The sequence below is a fragment of the Acomys russatus genome, chromosome 17 (genome assembly GCF_903995435.1).
Source record: "Acomys russatus chromosome 17, mAcoRus1.1, whole genome shotgun sequence".
NCBI lineage: Eukaryota > Metazoa > Chordata > Mammalia > Rodentia > Muridae > Acomys > Acomys russatus.
In genome coordinates, this window is record NC_067153.1 from 10,077,171 (window position 1) to 10,095,398 (window position 18,228).

At 40.5% G+C, this 18,228-nt stretch overlaps 1 protein-coding gene across 1 annotated transcript in view; it reads left to right on the forward strand.

Moving 5' to 3' along the window:
• The first annotated feature begins 2,289 nt into the window (after positions 1-2,289).
• Emc2 (ER membrane protein complex subunit 2) overlaps positions 2,290-18,228 on the forward strand; it is a 33,114-nt gene continuing 17,175 nt past the window's right edge. Inside the window, exons 1-5 of the mRNA XM_051159541.1 lie at positions 2,290-2,363; positions 9,480-9,593; positions 10,824-10,888; positions 11,274-11,359; positions 13,162-13,219. Coding sequence (XP_051015498.1) covers positions 2,324-2,363; positions 9,480-9,593; positions 10,824-10,888; positions 11,274-11,359; positions 13,162-13,219 — 363 coding nt within the window. The 5' untranslated portion in view covers positions 2,290-2,323. The remainder of the gene's footprint in view (positions 2,364-9,479; positions 9,594-10,823; positions 10,889-11,273; positions 11,360-13,161; positions 13,220-18,228) is intronic.

Sequence of the window (18,228 nt, forward strand, 5' to 3'; positions counted from 1 at the left end):
TTCCTGCATTGCTCCATTCATCATTCAATAGTGTTGTTCAATCTCCATGAGTTTGCATATTTTCTGTAGTTTTTCCTGCTGTTGATTTCTAGCTGTATTCCATTATGGTCACATAGAAGACAGAATATTGTTTCAATTTTCATATACTTCTTGATGCTTGCTTTGTGTCATAAAATGTGATCTATTTTAGGGATATTTCCTTGGTGGTACTGAGACGAATGTGTATTTTTTGGTGTTTGAGTCAACTGTTCTGTAAGCATCTATTATGTCCATTTGACCCATAATGTTATTTAATTCCAGTGTTTCTTATTCATGTTTTATAGTTATCTCCTTAATGGCGAAAGTAGGTTAATGAAATCACCCAGTAGTACTGTGCTATAGTAAATCTATGATAATAATCTATTAAAATTATCTTTACAAAATTGGTTGAGCTTATAGTTGGTATTTATATTTTAAAATTATAATTTCCTCTTGAAGTCTTGTTCCTTTTATCTGTATGAAGTCACCCTCTGTGGCTGTTTGAATATGAATTGCTCCCATTGGCTCATAGATTTGAATGCTTAGTCATCATGGAGTGCCACTACTGGAGAATAATTAGGAAGTGTGGCCTTGTTTGGGTAGCTGTTGCCTGCTGGAAGTGTGTCACTTGAGGTGGGCTCTGAGATCTCAACAGCCCAAGCCAGGCTTTCTCTTACTGCTTCCTGTGGATCCAGACGTCGAACTCTCTGCTACTTCTAACATCATGGCTACCTGTGTGCTAGCATACTCAGTCTACCTGCACAGAAGAGAAACTCACTCATAAGTTCCCTAGCCTTTTCTATCTTTTCATGACTCATTGATTGGTGGCAGATGGCAATAAGTTGCCCCATCTCCCCTTAAAAAATGCCAAGGGCTATACTGGAGAGATGTTGATCAAAGATGGACATTTTTGTTTTTTTTGTTTTTTTTTTGAGGAATACCTATGGGAATCTAATGAGTAGCATGGAGATTTCAGTCAACACTAGTATCACATCATATATTTGATATTTTGGTAAAAGCTATTAGGTATTCTCTATTCCACAACATGGTAACTCTTAGAAGAGATGCATGAGTTAATTAATTGTGGTAATACTCTCAAATCATTAACCTACACACTATAAACATACACTTTTGCCAATAATGCTGCAATAAAGCTGGGGAAAAGAAAGAATAAAAACCCTTCACACACTGGGCTCTGGGCTATCAGTCTCTCAGTCTCAGCTCTAATGACTCTTTTTCACTAACTCCTAACTCTGTGTGATTTTCAACCTATTTTCCTATTTATCCCCTCATCTAACACGCCCCTTTCTACAATGTAAAATCTTCATTATTTGATAGTAAATACAGGGTTGGGGACCCTCACATTTATTGCTCGAAGTCCAGGCATTTCACCTTTCCTAAAGGAGAGGAGGTCCAATCTTCCCTGAAAGCAGGGTTTGGGTGGGAAGGTCTCATTGAAGGAGTGAACAGAAGCAACTGTTAGCCGCCGAAGGATATTCATTCTTATCTCTATTCATTCTTCGTAAGTAGTTACACACTGGCTGCCCCTATGACGATTCCAATCTAGACTTGTGTCTGAAGGATAAATTAAATACAAGATGGGAGCCGTAACTATGGATGTAGGTCTGTAGCAGCGCCTTCTCGCGCACACAGAATTCCTTGGCTTTGGGGACGGAAAACGCAAGTGGAGACTACCATTTGTTCCTTCAAATATTCACAAAACTTTGCTGTTGTTCTGTTTAGTTGAACACCAAAAGCCCATAGATAGCCAATCTCATTATGTATAGAGCTAAGTTAAGAGTGGGGTAAATATTTAGCCAGAATGTTGAGTTTCAGGGAGCTTTGAGGATAAAATACAGACTAAGGATCATGAGACAATGAATACATCCATGTAAAAATAAATGAAAAACAGGAGCTGAGGACACCAAAGACATTACATTTGTTAAAAATCTCAGGGGGAAAAAAAAGTTAGTTACCTCAGGCCAAACCAGCTCTATGTCCGACCCACAGCCTCCACAGCTCGCACAGCTTGCCCCTCTCAGGCCCCGCCCCTCGCCCCCGCCCCTCGCCCCGCCCCCGCCCCTCGCCCCGCCCTATTAGTCTGGCCGCTCTTGCCCCGCTGGCTCCGCCCTCTTCCTCTCCCACCAAGCCCGGCGCCGTACAAACCCTTGACTGATCCCGCCCACTCCCCTCTGTCAACCAATAAAAAATGGTTTCGTCACTTGCCACCGCCAGGTCGCGGGTGACGTACGCGTCTCCCCCCTCCCCCCGCCCTCTCTCCCCAGCGCCTCTGGGTTCTAGGAAGATGGCGAAGGTCACAGAGCGTTATGATGTGACATGGGAAGGTAATTTCGGACGGGGAGGGTGCAGGAAGTCCCAAAGTCCTGGGAAATGGTTCAGAAGTACCCGGTATCCCGGAAGAGGTTCGTACTCCGCTGTGTCCTCTGCCGGGTTGCTCTCCCTGAACGGGCCAAACCGAGTGGAGACTGAGGCCGCTTCCTTCCTGGGCCCGGCTGTGGTCTGCGGTGTACCCTGTCGTGTTTTCTCATCCGTACACCGATCCACCTGCCTCCCTCCGCACCGGTGCTGTCGTATTCTATGTAGGAGGCAGGTGGAACGCGGGGCTGCGACTGTCACACTGCATGTGGTTTCTGGGAGGCGTGGAGGAGGCGGGAACGACTTATGGAAGCTTGTTTGAAGCCAAGAAATAGGCCCACTGAGGCCTGTTCTTCTAAGTGTTTGGAAGGGCTAAAGTGTGTAGAAAAGGTGTGTGGGAGCTTCATAAACAAATTTGATTCTTCAACATGCACTTTTTAATTTGTTCTCAAATGTCTTCCCCTTATAATTTCACGGACCAAATCTACTCAAAGTGCGCACAACATAGCTTCCTACATAATTTCTACCAATTAATTCATTTCCTGAACTGGAGCTGGTTAATTTGGAGGCATGTGTTCACATGTAGTCTTTTCCTGTTTGGTTGATCAAGAGTGGAGAATCTTTAAATAAACATCCACATCTTGGATCAGCTCTGTGTGAACTGTTACCTCTCTCAAACACGTTGGTGGGAGTTAGGGGTAAGAAAATAAATGAGTTTTATTAAAGCTTGGAGTTTGTGTTCATGGACAGTCCCAGTAGTTAGCACCGTACGGTTATACGACTATAGCTAATTTGCCCCTCAAATGCTTTCATGGGAACTTTAACATGTAAAGTGAAATTTACATGTATTTTTTTTTTATCATGAATAAATCTCAACTATAAGGGCCAGAAGTTTATTATATTGGATAAAGATCTTAAGTTGTAGTTCTTGTATATGTCAAGTAAGATACAGTCTAAGCCTTCAAAGAGTTTACAGTTTAATGGACCAACAAACCTATCAATTCATTTTTAAAAGGCCTGTGTCAATATGTACCCTTCAGCTATGACATAGGTGAATGAGTGTTCTTCTGAATGCTTTTTAAATATGTTATAAATATTTCATGGTCCTTCAGAAGTGAAATTATAAAGGCCTTTGAGAATAGCTTTTAAAAGTTTTTTAACATGTGTACTATCAAGAGACAAGTTGCTATGTCACTACCAGCAAGCAAAATGGCTCTGTGTAGCTTTGTACTGTCCTGTGGGCCTTCTAAAATACAGTGATGCAACTAGATTTGGACTAGCTACTACTGTACAAATTTGTTGTGCAACAAAAGAAGAAATCATTTTACATTGGTCGGTAAAGTCTTAACATGAGATAAAAGATTGTGCTATTGGTCAATAGTATTGTCAGTCTGCTGAAAGATCTGGCTCTTGGTGGCATCCAGCCTGTGCCACAGACTGCCCTACACTTGTGAGCTGGCTATGCTTGTCTCTCCCAAATTGCCTAAATTGCCATGTCCTTGTCTTTGGGGTAGGCACATGCAATTCCCTCCACCGATATTGCATTCCCCTCCACAGTCTCACTCCTCCCTTTTCTCCCTCCGTTAAACTTGAATCTCTCAGAATTGTGGTTCAATATTACATGTTGCAGAACTCGTAAGCATGCGTCTTCTTAGCCCTGCCACCGTATTTACAAAAGGAAGAAAGGAAAAACAAGAAAATAAAATACCCAAAATACCCAAGCAACAGAATGGAACAAAAGCTGCTCCTGGATTTGTGTGCCTTCTTACTGTACTGAAGCACTCACTTGCTTGCATTACTTCAGAATTTGTCCTCTATTAAGATGAAAGGAACTAAGTCTGCTGTACTCACTGTTATGTAACTAGTGCTTGACACATGGGAGAAACGATTTATTGATTGAAATGTGGAAAGGGTTGATAATCAACACTAATAAGTTGTCCATGATTTTTCTAGCTTTCTGGCCATTTATTATCTTAGGTAGACTTAGGCACTCTGATGATGAGAACACAGTTTCCTTATTTTGTAAAATGAAGGCTTAACTTTCCCCAAAGCCTCTGTTTTATGCGGGGGGAAATTGTAGGTTGTTATTTCAGAGACTTGTAAGAACAAATTTTTGGAATGTGAGCAGTTGGTGAGAGGACATTGAGAGACGGTATTTTGTTTCAATATTGTGGACAGTGTCAGCTGTAGCCTTAGGAATTCCATTAGCATCATAAGCTGGTCCAAAGAACACTATAGTGCGTGTGTGTGTGTGTGTGTGTACACATGTGTGTACGCGCGCGCGCACACGTGTGGGCCTCTCTGTGTGTCTTTGAGATACATGAGAGTGTAGGTGTGCCTAGGCACAGAGAAGCCAGAAGAGGAAGTTATGTGCCTTACTATTTCACTCTCCACCTTATTCCTTTGAGACAGGGCCTCTCACTGAACCCGAAGCTAGTAGGCAGCAAGCCCTGGTATCTCCCTCTCTGCCCTTCCCAGTATTGGGCTTGCAGCCAGGCAGGGCTTTTTATGTAATGTGAGAGATTCAACTCAGGTTCTTGTGCTTGCTAAGCAAGGACCCTTACCCAGCTGGAGCTCATAGGCACTGAGTACCTCCCCTGCCCGTGAGCACCTCCCCTCCCCTGTAATTCTTGTAATAGACGTGTACAAAATGAGTGTGCCAGCTATAGCTACACAGAGAAACCCTGTCTCAAAACAAAACAGAATGAAACAAAACTTACCAAAAAAAAAAAAAAAAAAAAAAAAAAAAAAAAGAGTCTGTCTAGAAGACTGTAGTAAGCCTACCACTCTTTTACGATGCCATAAAGGAATAGAATGGAGGGTCTTTTTGCAATCCACCTGAAAGCATTTGGCAGGTAGAATATTATTTAGGAACTTGCAGATAGAAAAGAGTTGTAAGGAAAGTAGTCAGATTTCTTGAGAGTATGTATGTAGCAGGGCTGGATAGGTTATCTTGGGCAATGCCTAACATATAAGAGATAGAAAATGAGAGGCCCAGAGGCACTCAGAGGAAGGGGAAGCAGGCTATCTGGATGAAGATGAGACCTGAGAGTCTGTGGTCATATGCAGAGGAGGTCCCCTTTTGTCAGAAGTCTAGGGCAGGGGAATAGGGTGAAGGAGGGAGGGTGGCAACGGAAAGATACAAAGGAGGGCATAACAATTAGAGTGCAATCTGAATAAATTATAAAACAATATTAAAATATTGTATAGAATTTTATTTTCCCATTTTCACTTCATCCCTTAAGAAGTTACAGTTTTGAGGTTTCATGGATGTCACTTCTTCATTTCTAGAAGACAGGCTCACAGCCGACTTCCTGTTCCACCTACGCTTCAGCCTCCTTTTCCAGGATTTTCCCTGGGCCTTAGGTGCAGGGTCTGTGTTGTGGATTTATCAACAGTTTGGTTTCTATGTTTTACTTTTTTTAAGGTGCTAGGAAGACCTGTGCCAATTTGAATGTTTATATTTTATACATCTGTGTGTTATGCTTGCTGTTACAGATTATGCCCTCTGAGCTAGATTTTGGCTCTGGCTCTGTCTCTCTGTCTCCGTCTCTGTGTCTCTCTCTGCCTCTGTTTCTCTTTCTTTGTGTGTGTGTGTGTGTGTGTGTGTGTGTGTGTGTGTGTGTGTGCGTGTGTGTGTATGATATAGGTGTGGGTGTAGATGCCCTAAGTTCCTGCCAGGTGTTTTGTCTTTTGATTTGTACCTAATTTTTCAAAACCGTTTTCTCTCACTACACCTTGAACTCTGATTGGCTGGACTGATTGGTCAGTGGGTTCTCAGGATCCTCTTGTCTCTATTCCCATTACTGAGATTGAGATGGTGTTACCATGTCCAGCTTTTTTCAAGGTTTCTAGGGGTTGGAACTAAGGTGTTTATTCTTCTGTAGCATGCACTTTAGCAGCTGAGCCATCTCTCTCCCCAGCCCCTTGCTTTTGTTTCTTAACACCACCCTTGGCTCACTTCCCACTCTTCACACTGTTCTTTTGATGGGTTCTCTGCATCTGTCTACTCTCAAATGCCAGAAGACACTAGATTGATTTCACATCTCACTAGTGCATTGCGGTACATAGTTAGAAGAACACTTCTACTGAAATTTCTGTACATTGAAACACACCTGCCCGAGCCCTTAAGCCTCATGGCAATTTTCATTATCCTGTAGCTGATTTGATCCAAATTTGTGGGACTATAAACAATTTTTAAAAAGTATATGCTGATTCACATAAGTGAATCTCTAAGTAGTATTTCAGAATTCATATTGGGGAGGAGGAAATACAAGGGTAGAGAATGGAGTTTTGGACAAAAGAAACAGAGTAGAAAGCAGGCTGTTTCCTCATCTATCAAGGTCCAGGTGTCGTAGCACAATGGCACCTAGTCCTTAGGGAAGGATGAAAAGGACAGTCCCATTTGCAGCCTCTCATATTGACTTTATGCCCAAGGCAGAGACAGTAGTCAATACCATGTACAAGAGAGTGGTGAGTAGCTTACACATATAGTATATAATAAAATGACTTTGTCTTTGAAGAGCACGCTTTTTTGGGGAACAGCCTAAAATGGAAGTATATTCAAGGGAGATTGTCCCCCAAATTTTATTTCTACCAAGAGATTGTATCTTATTTTACTTACAGTTAAGGTAACCAAAATTTTTGTAGTATTTTACACTTGCTAGAAAGTTCTATGTAAATTACTTGATCTTAGGAGCCCTAAACTCAGACCACATAAATGGGGGCAACATATGTGTGAAGTTGGCTGAGAGTCTATAGTAATGCCTATGAGGAGTTGTCAAGTGCATGACCTTTTAATAGAAATGAAAATATGCTTAGAAGCAACACAAAAGTCCCAAATCACAGCAATGTCCAAACGTGTGCGCTCTCGGTTTTGCTGTATTTAACTTTCTTGAGAGACCTATAAAGCTTGTAATCCTGTGCATTTAACAACCAAAGTGGCAGACGTGTTAAATGCTAAGTCCCCAGTCACCGCGGCTAGGTTGATGAGGCACGGCTGATTTAATACTAGTCCCCTGACTAGAGCTCATGCTCTTTCTTCTTCGTGCCTTCAGCCAGGCGTCAGCATATTTTTTTCCAGTCAAGAACCAGATAGTAAATGTTAGCAGCTTTGTGTATTATTTGGCTTGTGTTGGCTTTTCTTGTAACATTGCAGCACAGAAGGGGGGGGGGGGAGGTAGGTTCTAATAAAAATTTGCTTGCAAAGCAATTGGCATTAAATTTTGACCAGGAGGTGGTAATTTCTTCACTCAAGTTTAAGCTCTCTGATAGAAATGCAAAGTGAAGAGCAAGCCTGAGATGCTGTGTTAGAACAGAGTAGTGTTTGCAGGTGGCACTGACTGTGCACTCACCTAGGGAGAAGCTTCAAACTCTGCTGACTGGCCATAAGAGAATGAGTAGTCGGCATCAAATCTGAGCTGCTAAGGGCTGAAATATTTGCAGTAACCATTGTATTATAAGTTCATATTATGCCAGGTCCTGCTTGCAACACAGACAATTAATTAAGAATGCTCCCTACAATAGCCAAATTATACAAGTATTATTTTCATCTTCACTTGGTAGATGAGACCATTGAAGTGCGAAAGAAAGCGTGTTATGTACGCAGCTGACAGTTGGCGGTGCCTTACCTATGACAGGTACACTGCAGTAAGTGTCTTAACCAGGAGTTGTTCCCATCCTGTTCTGGAGGGTAGGAAGTGGGGAGGTCAGTCCTGACAGACCCAGTGTCTACTGAGGATTGCTAGTGGTCAAAAGCCTAGAAAAAACAGAGCCTCTTTGTTTGGTTTGGTTTGGTTTTTTGAGACAGGGTTTTTCTGTTTAGCCTTGGCTGTCCTGGACTTGCTTTGTAGACCGGGCTGGCCTCTAACTCACAGCGATCCACCTGCCTCTGCCTCCTGAATGCTGGGATTAAAGTGCTGGGATTAAACCACCACCTGGCTAACAGCCTCTTAGGTTTTGTGAGGGCGCTGATTACTTCACAGGGGTCCATCACCACTTAGGATTTGTATTTGTATTTAGTTTGTATTTAGCCTGTAATATTATGTAAAAGGAACCAGATTAGATATGCTTTTAAAATACTTTGTTGTTTTTGCTTTATAGTCAGTTATTAGTACTCCAGAATGGGCTTTTTTGGGGGGGGGGGGCGGGGTCAGTGGTTCTGATGAAGGCATTCTGCCTCTCAACTCCTGTGGGAAGGACAACAGTCTGTATATATAGACAAGACATAAGGGACTGAATTTATTTTTCTTCTTAAAAAATCAGGAGCCCTCTTCTGTTTTAAATAACCCACCTTGATAAGTGATACTCCTGCCAAGTCACTGCTGTGCTTATGATATCGATCCATTCCTTAGGACAGAGCCTAGGGATCTAATAAGCACTTAGAGGTTCCACCACAATCTGCTTGTATTAGGAATCGCATTTCCAGCCCACGAGCTTTGGGAGACTTTTAAACCACAGCAGAGTTCTTTAGCCCAGTTTCCTATTGAATTGTAATTTGCAAAGCTGTTCTGTGTTACCAATGCAGCTAACAATGCAGTTGATTTTACTGACATTATTCGTATTGTCTCCTAAGTTCAACCAAAGATTTCTTTGTTGCAATTGTTTTCTTGTTTACTTCCTTGCATGGCAATGTATTATTTAGGAAATTTGGGGTGAATACCCCTTTGTTGGTGATAGCCCCATATAATACTCTAATTATAAAAATTATTGAAAAAATTTACATCCATATGTTACAAAAATATGTTGAATATTTTGAGATGTTTACATATAATTATATTGTATTGTGTGCTTTTTTTTTAAAAAAGAAAATATCTCTGCCTTTTATCAAACCCTTGAAAGTAGTCTATATTTCCCTCACCCTCTAATTAAGACCTACAGTTTCCCAAGGTGATACAGGGCCTATGTAGCAAACCCATGGCATGGTGTTCTTTACATTTAAAGATGGTTGCCATATCACAGATTTGCCTACAAGTTAAATTCATTTCCTTATATAAGTGGTTGATTTCCTTTAGCCAATATTTTGATGTCTACCATATGTTCATATATGTGTATATATAAAGAACTTGAATATTACATTTTTTCAGAAATGCGAGATAAAATGAGAAAATGGAGAGAAGAAAACTCCAGAAATAGTGAACAAATTATGGAAGTTGGAGAAGAATTAATTAATGATTATGCTTCTAAGCTTGGGGATGACAGTAAGTTTTCAGTTGTTATCTGTAGGCTCAGCATGTCTTATTTAGGACTGTCCATTTTTTAAGTGTGTCTTCAGTAACTTTTTACCTCTTACTTATATCACTTCTTTGTTTCAGGAGATGTGTAATGAATTGTACTTTAGCTTAAGGAGGATTTACAGATATTCGTAGTAGTTGTAGCCGTTACTTTTCTATTGCGGTGATACAGCAGTGTGGCTGTGCTAGCTAATAGAAGGAAGAGTCAGTGGTCAGTGGTCTGCTTTTATGTCAGCCTAACACAGGCGAGAGTCTTTATGGAAGAAGGACGTCACTTGAGAAAGTGCCTCCACCAGATTGTCCTGTGGGCAAGCCAAGCCCCTGGTGCTTTTTTTTTTTTGGTCTGATGATGTGTATGGGGGGCCCAGTTCACTGTGGGTGGGGCCACCTCTGTGCTGATGGTTATGGGTTGTAGAAGGCAGGCTGAGGGAGGCAATAAGCAGCACTCCTCCATTGCTCTGCATTGGTTCCTGCTTCCATGTTTCTATGTTGAGTGCCTGCTCTGACTTTCCTGAAAGATAAATTTCAAGGTGTAAATGGAACTAAACCCTTTCTTCCCCAGATTGCTTTTGGTCATGGTGCTTTATCCCAGCAGCAGAAACTCCAGCTAAGACAGTTTATTTGGATTTATGCTTCCTGGAGGTGAGAGTCCATAGTGCAGGCAGGAGCAGGAAACTACAGACTCACCTCTTGAGCCAACATCATGAAGCAAAGGCTTTAAAACCTCAAATCCTGTCCCCAAAGATATACTTCCCCAGCAAGGCCCTATCTCTTACAGCTCCCCAAACAACTAGGAGCCAAGGTTTCAAGTGCCGGGGACTGTGGGGGACAGTCTTACCCAAACCCCCACAGAAGCGAAGCCACTGCACAGGCACTTTTGTTTTAAAGGCTCACAAAGCTGGTACAGGTTTAGCCAGTGTAGGATTCCGAATGGCATTCTAATCTGGTCAAAATGTATTTCATAGAGAACTTTAGAATTTAGTATGTGTTTAATGTTTATCGATTTTTTATTTCAGAAGGTTTTATGTTGCTGAATACTTATAAAGATGCATTTGTATGTTTAGAAGTAATATTGTTAATTTCTGTAATAAATAACGTTCTTTAAAATATTTGAAAATGGAACAATTTATTAATTTCTGCTTGGGAAATTTCTACACTGAAATCAGTTTCCCCCCTCCCCCCATCTCATGTATCTAGTTTGGATCATATATGAACAGGTGATGATTGCAGCCCTAGACTATGGTCGGGATGACTTGGCATTGGTAAGTATTTAGTTATATTTTACCCTATATTTAATTTGCTTTATTTATGAGTTATATATTAGTAAGTTTAAAGTTTACTATAGGGCGTGTGCTAAATGCTTTCTGTAACAAGTTTTGAATGCTCCTTTAAGTGCAAGGCTAGGCTTGTAATTCAGTGGTAGAATGCTTGGCTAGCTTGTAGAAGGCTACAGGCTCCCTCTCTAGCTTCATGCATACAAAGAAAAACAACAAAAACACTGCACCAATGGAGCAACAAATGAAACCACATTCTTTGAGGCACAAATAAATCATTTGTGAAATATAATTACAATTGTTCATTTTTGTTGTTTTCTGTTTGTTTTTGATTTTTTGTTTGTTGGTTTGTTTTAACACATCATGTTTTCAGTTTTGTCTTCAGGAGTTAAGAAGGCAGTTCCCTGGTAGTCACAGAGTTAAGCGGTTAACAGGCATGCGGTTTGAAGCAATGGAAAGGTAAGCATATCTAGTGAGCAATGTGATTTCGCTTGAACATGGTGCACACAGAAGCTACATCCACAGTGCACTGTTGATGAGAAGGGCTTTGTGCTCCTGCCCTGTGTCTAATGTCAGAGTGCTTCTCAAGACAGAACCACCCATTCTTCTAGGAGTACTGTTTGACATGGCATGTGACCCACTTGCTTCTTCTGGCTAGTGAAGATAGGTCATGCTTTACCAGAAGAGCTGACCTTAGGTCTCAGTTACAGCATTTTCTAGGTTTTTTTCTTTTGTTTTGTTTTGTTGGCTTTCCAAGACAGGGTCTCTCTGTGTAGCCTTGGCTGTCCTGGACTCACTTTGTAGAACAGGCTGGCCTCGAACTCACAGAGATACGCCTGCCTCTGCCTCCCAAGTGCTGGGATTAAAGGTGTGTGCCACCACTGCCTGGTGCATTTTCTAGTTTTTGACTTGACAGGTAAATATTAAGGCTTTTCAGCTTTATTCCGCTTATTATCAACGTCCTAGGCTTTGAGGGACATGTACTCACCATAGTAATGGAAGGCATGATCATCATTTAGACCAAGAGTTTTTAACCTTTTAGAAAAATAACTCTGTTTTGAGAAATACATTTAGCCCAGGAATCGAGAGGAGAGATGTTTCATTTTAATTGGCGCACAGGTTGGGACCCATTTGGGCCTGTGTTGAGACATCAGAAGCACATTTGCGGGGAAGCCCAGAAGAATTAAGAGTTCATTGTGGCTAGAGTGTGAGGTGAGGTGGAGTTCTTGACAAGGATTGATGTAGAGATCACAGGCAGTTGATGGTTATACGCCACTAATATGCCCTATTAATGGGTATCTACCGAAGATATGAAAAAGCCACTTTAGGTTATTTAAGGAAAGTGACAACCTTTGAATTTATCTGTAAAAACCTTCTTTGCCACTGATTAGTCTAACAAGGAACAGTTTTGATCCTCATGTACTACTTTTTGTAAACTACAGCAGAACATAGAGGATGGGAAGATGAGTTCAGAGATAGAAAGTGGACTTCCAGTAACATTTTGGAAGTAAAAGGAGAAGATAAAAATGACTTGGTTTTCTGCCTTTTATGCTGTTGTCTTTAATCTAAGAAAACAAAACAAAAATAAGAAATACTAGGTTTTGGTGGGAAAATTGAGTTTGGTATATCATCACGGATATCAAACTGAATAAGGAGCAATTTGAATATAGATTCTTGAGAGATGTGTTGGTGGGGCCAAACTGGAGACAACTTCCCTTTAGACTGGTCAGCTTGAGTTGGTAGGACAGTGTCATCGAACCAATAGACAGTGAGAACGCGAGCCGCTGCGCCTGTGCCTGTGTGCTCAAGAGTGTTGGACTATCCTGGGGTTTTCCTGATCGTTAGGAACAGAGAAATATGTGTTGCTCCATTTGTTTGTATCTTTCCTCGGCTTTGCACCTTGTCCACAGAGCCTTCAGTTTCTTTCATCTACTGTATTCATGTGTTCACTGCTGCAGTTGATGACTTTATTGCCACAATCTCAAAACTCAGAAACAAAAAACAAAACAAAAAGCCCCAACCCATTATTTTAGCCTTGTTTACTAGGTTTTGCCTTTGTATGTAGATGAAATTAATAGCTTTTGTGGAATGTGATTTTATTTTCTTAAAAAATAGACTAAGTATCTTTATATCCTGTCAAATGAAAATAGGAAGACTTGCATAGCAATTACAAATGAAGTAAAACCCTGTTTCAAATTTAGTGTATTTATGCCACTTTAATTTGAGGTAATAGTTCTTGATATATCTTTCTTTTTAAATAGATATGACGATGCTACACAACTATATGACCGAATTTTGCAGGAAGATCCAACTAATACTGTAAGTTTGTATATTGTCCGGGAGGAGACTTGCCTTGATTTCTGTAATGTTATGAAGCTTAGGAAGGACCAGCTTATTTAGTGTGTGGAGATGTTTTTAGTTATCCTAGTTAACAGTGAGCGGTCTTCTCAGTGATTATTACCTGGGAGTAGTGCACCTGTTCCATCATTTTGGTTTTGCCTTTATCCTGTTTACTACTTGAATTAAAAGTAAATGCAAATGCAAATGATTATTTGTTTTAAAATTCTCTAATTGGCCCTTTATGAAAACAAAACAAAACTGTGGTAATGCTTAACTTATTATGTAGACATCATAGCTTGTCTTAGTCTTTCTCTAAATGGATAATTACAGGGGAGTTGTAGCTAATAGTCATCTTTATGCCTTTCTGTATTTGCATGTACACATGTGACACCAAAAGGAAATACTTTTAGAATTAAAAAAATGTTTTAAAAATTGCTTTATTTTGTGGGTATGGGTGTTTTGCCCACATGTATATGTATGCAGCTTGTGTTCAGTGCCTGTGGAAGCCAGAAGAGAATATTATATTCCTTGAGACTAGAGTTACAAATGGTTGTGAGCCACTATGTGGTGCTGGGAATTGAGCCTGGGTCCTCTGGAAGAACAGCCAATACTGTTAATGGCTAAGATGTGTCTCCAGACCCTACTTTTGGGATTTTAAACAAGTATCAATTTTTTATTTTATAAAAGGAAAAACATTACAATACTTGATATGTATAAGGTATATTTCTAGTGTTATCCTAGGGAAATTTCCTGTAGAAACTTGTAAGGAGTTTTGCTTTGCTTTTTGTTTATTATTTGTTTGTTGCTATTGTAGGTATTTGAGTGGAAATATTTCATTACTGTGTGAAAGGAGAATATAGGAAGCCGAGGGAAGCATTCAGATTATGACAAGCCTATCTCTTATAAAAACAAAACAAGAATAATATCCATTTGTTTGTCTGGATACTATTAATATTCAGAGATTAAAAAATTGTTTTTAAATAATTTTTAATCTGAACTTCTTAATAGCTTACTTGCTTTAGAAAAAGTTACCTTTAAAAGGTACCACTTAGGGCTATAGAGAATCTCAGCGGTTAAGAGCATTGGTTGCTCTTCCAGAGAACTCAGGTTCAATTCCGAGTACCACATAGTGGCTCACAACCCTCTGTAAATCCAGTCTCAGGGGATCTGATGCCTTCTTCTGGCTTCGTAGGCACCAGAGATATACATGATACACAGACCTGCGTGACATGCAGACAAAACACCCATACACATAAAATAAACTATAAAGTACCACTTTCCTTTTGCTCCAGTATTTATATGAGCACTTCGTCACTTTTATATGAGTACTTAGTCACTTAGGAATTTACTAGTTTCCTTTCCCACTTAGCCATATATTGAAAAAAGTAAACTTAGGTTCTGGAGTTTCTGAGTTTCCTATGCTTTTCACACATAAGTTAATATGAGTAGCTAATAATTTGTTTTCTTCGAATCAAACATGTTACTTCTGCTTTGGTTTAAGTGGGGACATACTTAATAAATTACTTCCCTTAAAGGCAAGAGAGTTGGTAGTTTATTATTTAGTATGACTTTATCTTTGTCTTGCTTTTCATATTTTATGGAGTTTTGTGTTTTTTAAGACTGACTAAAGAGAAATCCACCTTATTTCTTTCGGTGTATGGGTGTGGTGACAGCAAGTAGGTCCCATTAGTTAGACATGTTGAATGTGATGACTGGATTCAGGTTTCTTAAATATATTGTTCCTGGCTATGAAATCTTATCAGCTCTTCCCAGTGCTTCCTTTCTTTCACAGATATCTCTTGAGTATTTCTCATGAGCCACTGAGCTGTTTTGTGATTCAGCTATAAACCCAGCTCTGCTCTTTTACCCGTAGGGAGCAGGGTACTAGGCACTGAGGATGTAAAGCTAACGTATCGACTACAAGACTTCACCGTAGTATTGAACAGTTGGGTTACTGTGGTGAAGGTATCACTGTTCCTTTTTATAAAGCAAATTTGAGCTATACCCTCAAAGATGAAAGTCCTGCATTGTCTAAAAGTGATTGTCTGGCCCTTTTGTCTTCTACTTCTCCATTTAATGAAGAAATGGATCCATGTGTCCAGTTTTAAAGACGCTCCTTCTCACTCAAGCACATTCCTTCTTCCTGCAGAAACACTGAGTGTTTGTGCTCGGTGCCAGGCAGAAGGGTGCATTACATAATGTGGCCTTGTCTTGTTTTTCAGACTTCATTATATGACAAACATCTTTTGGACCTTGAAATCGGTTTATTAAATTTTGATTCTTTTGTGACTTTCTATATGAGTTTTGACCCTCAGAGTCAGTAAAGGGTGAACGTAGCTTAAGTGAAACAAAGGCAGTGAGTTGGAGAAAGATATTACATCCCAAGTGAATGGTGGTACAAGGTTTCACATTATAAAGTACAAGGCTCCTTAGGAAATGGAAGAATATGATAATTAGAATGAAGTTTTCATACTTTTGAGAAAATGATGAAAAGGGATACTTTCTTTTTATCTAATTTAAAAAATTTTTGCAATATATATTTTTAAAATTTTGGATACTCAAATTAAAAACTATAAATGGGAAAATGATACATGGGAAAAAAAATAAGTTGTGCTCCTGAGCTCAAGTCCTCCTTGCTTTAGGCATACGCTGTTGACTTACTCTGGTGTGCTTCTGGAGAAATGCTTGATTTTTTTTTTTTTCAGTGCATAGACAAGATGCATACAGGCATATGTCTCTCTGAGTCTCTCTGAGTCTCTCTCTCTCTCTCTCTCTCTCTCTCTCTCTCTCTCTCTCTGTCTCTGTGTGTGTGTGTGTGTGTGTGTGTGTGTGTGTGTGTGTGTGTGTGTGTGTTGTAAGTAATTTAAGTTTTATTTTGTAACTAGCTAGAAGTGTCTCTGTGCCTTTGTGAGGCTACTTTGAGATCACTCTTCCTTGTGGCAGGGGAACTTGCATCTCCTCTCCCTTTGCTAAGCAACTCTTCTTTCCTTTTTGGATCCTGAAATTTAGACTGGGGAATTATAGATTGTGTTTTACTGGGTGGGATATGGCAATTCTTTAATCTATTTCTAGAGTTATTTCTCTGTAAGTAATCTATTATTTTATTTTATTTATTTATTCATTCATTCACTTTACATCCCAATCATAGCCCCCTCCCTCCTCTCCTCCCAGGGGAGCCCCCCTGCAACCAACCTATCTCAGCACTTCAGGTCTCAACAGGACTGGGCACATCCTCTTCCCCTGTGGCCTGATAAGGCAGCCCTGTCAGGTGGAAGTGATCAAAAAGCAGGCAAAAGAGTCAGAGTCAGTCCTTGCTCCTCTTACTAAGGGATCCACACGAAACCTGAGCTGCCTATTGGCTACATCTGTATAGGGGTCCTAAGTCCAGTCCATGCATGGTACTTGGTTGGTGTTTCAGTCTCTGTAAGCCCTTCTGGGTGCTGGTTACTTGGCTCTGTTGGTCTTCTTGTAGAGCTCCTGTCACTTCCAGGTCCTGCTATTCTTCTCCCCACTTTTCCACAAGACTCCTTATGCTTTGTCCAATATGTGGCTGTGAATTTCAGCATCTGTTTGGATCCGCTACTGGGTGGAGCCTCTCGAAGGACAGCTATTCTAGGTTCATGTCTGCGAGCATAACAGGGTATTGTTAATAGTGTCAGGGGTTGACTCTCCATATGTCTTAGGTTGAGGCAAGCATTGGTAGGACATTCTCTTAATCTCTGCCTTGTCTTTATCCCTGCACATCTTGGCAGGAGGACAGAGGGTCTGCAGAGAGAAGAGAAACCATGGGTGGGGGCATTGCTGTGACTAGCTAGAGATCTACAACAGGATAGGCTTCTGGGATGATATGAGCGTGACTTTAGCTGAGCCTTCTAGTAGCTGGGGTCATGGAGACTGAAGATGACACCCTCTTACCAGACAGGACACTAGTGGAGGGAGGGGAACACCAACCCACTCACAAAAACTTCAACCCAAATTTTACCTTGCCTACATCTATTTTGAAAAGATGTCTCCTGTCTCCAGTCTTTCCACAAAACTTGCTACCTAGCCTAATTATGTGTAAGTTTTTAGAAGATATGTAACTAATTTGTTGAAGGTTTGTTCATGATCTTAAAATGTAAAGCAGTGTGAGTGTGTGTGTCTGTTGTTTGTTTGTATTAGGCAGGGTCTCTGTGTAACTGTTAGAGTTAGCATTGCTGTGATGAAACACCGTGACTAAAAGTAACATGGTAAGCAAGTATTTGGCTTATACTTTCATATTACTATTGATCATTGAAGGGGGTCAGGATAGGACTCAAAAGAGGAACCTAGAGGCAGGCAGTGATGCAGAGCTCATGAAGGACTGCTACCTACTATCCTCATCCTCATGACTCCTTCAGCCTTTTTTCTTGTAGAACATAGGGCCACCAGCCCTGGAGTGGTCCCACCTGCCATCAGCTGGGCCCTCCCCATAAATCACTAACTAAGAAACTGCCCTATAGGCTTTCCTACAGCCAGATCTTATGGGGGCACTTTCTCAACTGAGGCTCTCTCCTCTCTGATGACTCTTGCTTGTGTCAAGTTGACACAGAACTAGCCAGTACAGTAACACAGGCTGACTTAGAGGTCACTTTGTATCCCATGAGTGCCCTTGGACATTCAGTCTTCCTGAATCAGCCTCCCATGTTTAGGGATGCAGACATGTAAAACTGTATCTATACATAGCTTCTATGTATTGTGAATTGGAAAAATCTTACAGGAACAATTCTGTTCAAATTCTATTTGTTTCCAAGTCTGGCTTTCTGGTGTCCATTTCCCCCTTTACTATTTCTATAAAAATTAGAATATCCTGCATGTGCTATTGATGATGCCAAGGTATGTATATTATATTTGCTAAACCAGAGTTAGCCCAGAAGAGTCAATTCTCTGAACCAGGTTTTGGACCTTATTTATTTGTTTGTTTGTTTGTTTTAGAAGAAAACAGAATCAGGTATAGGATGTGTTGTTGG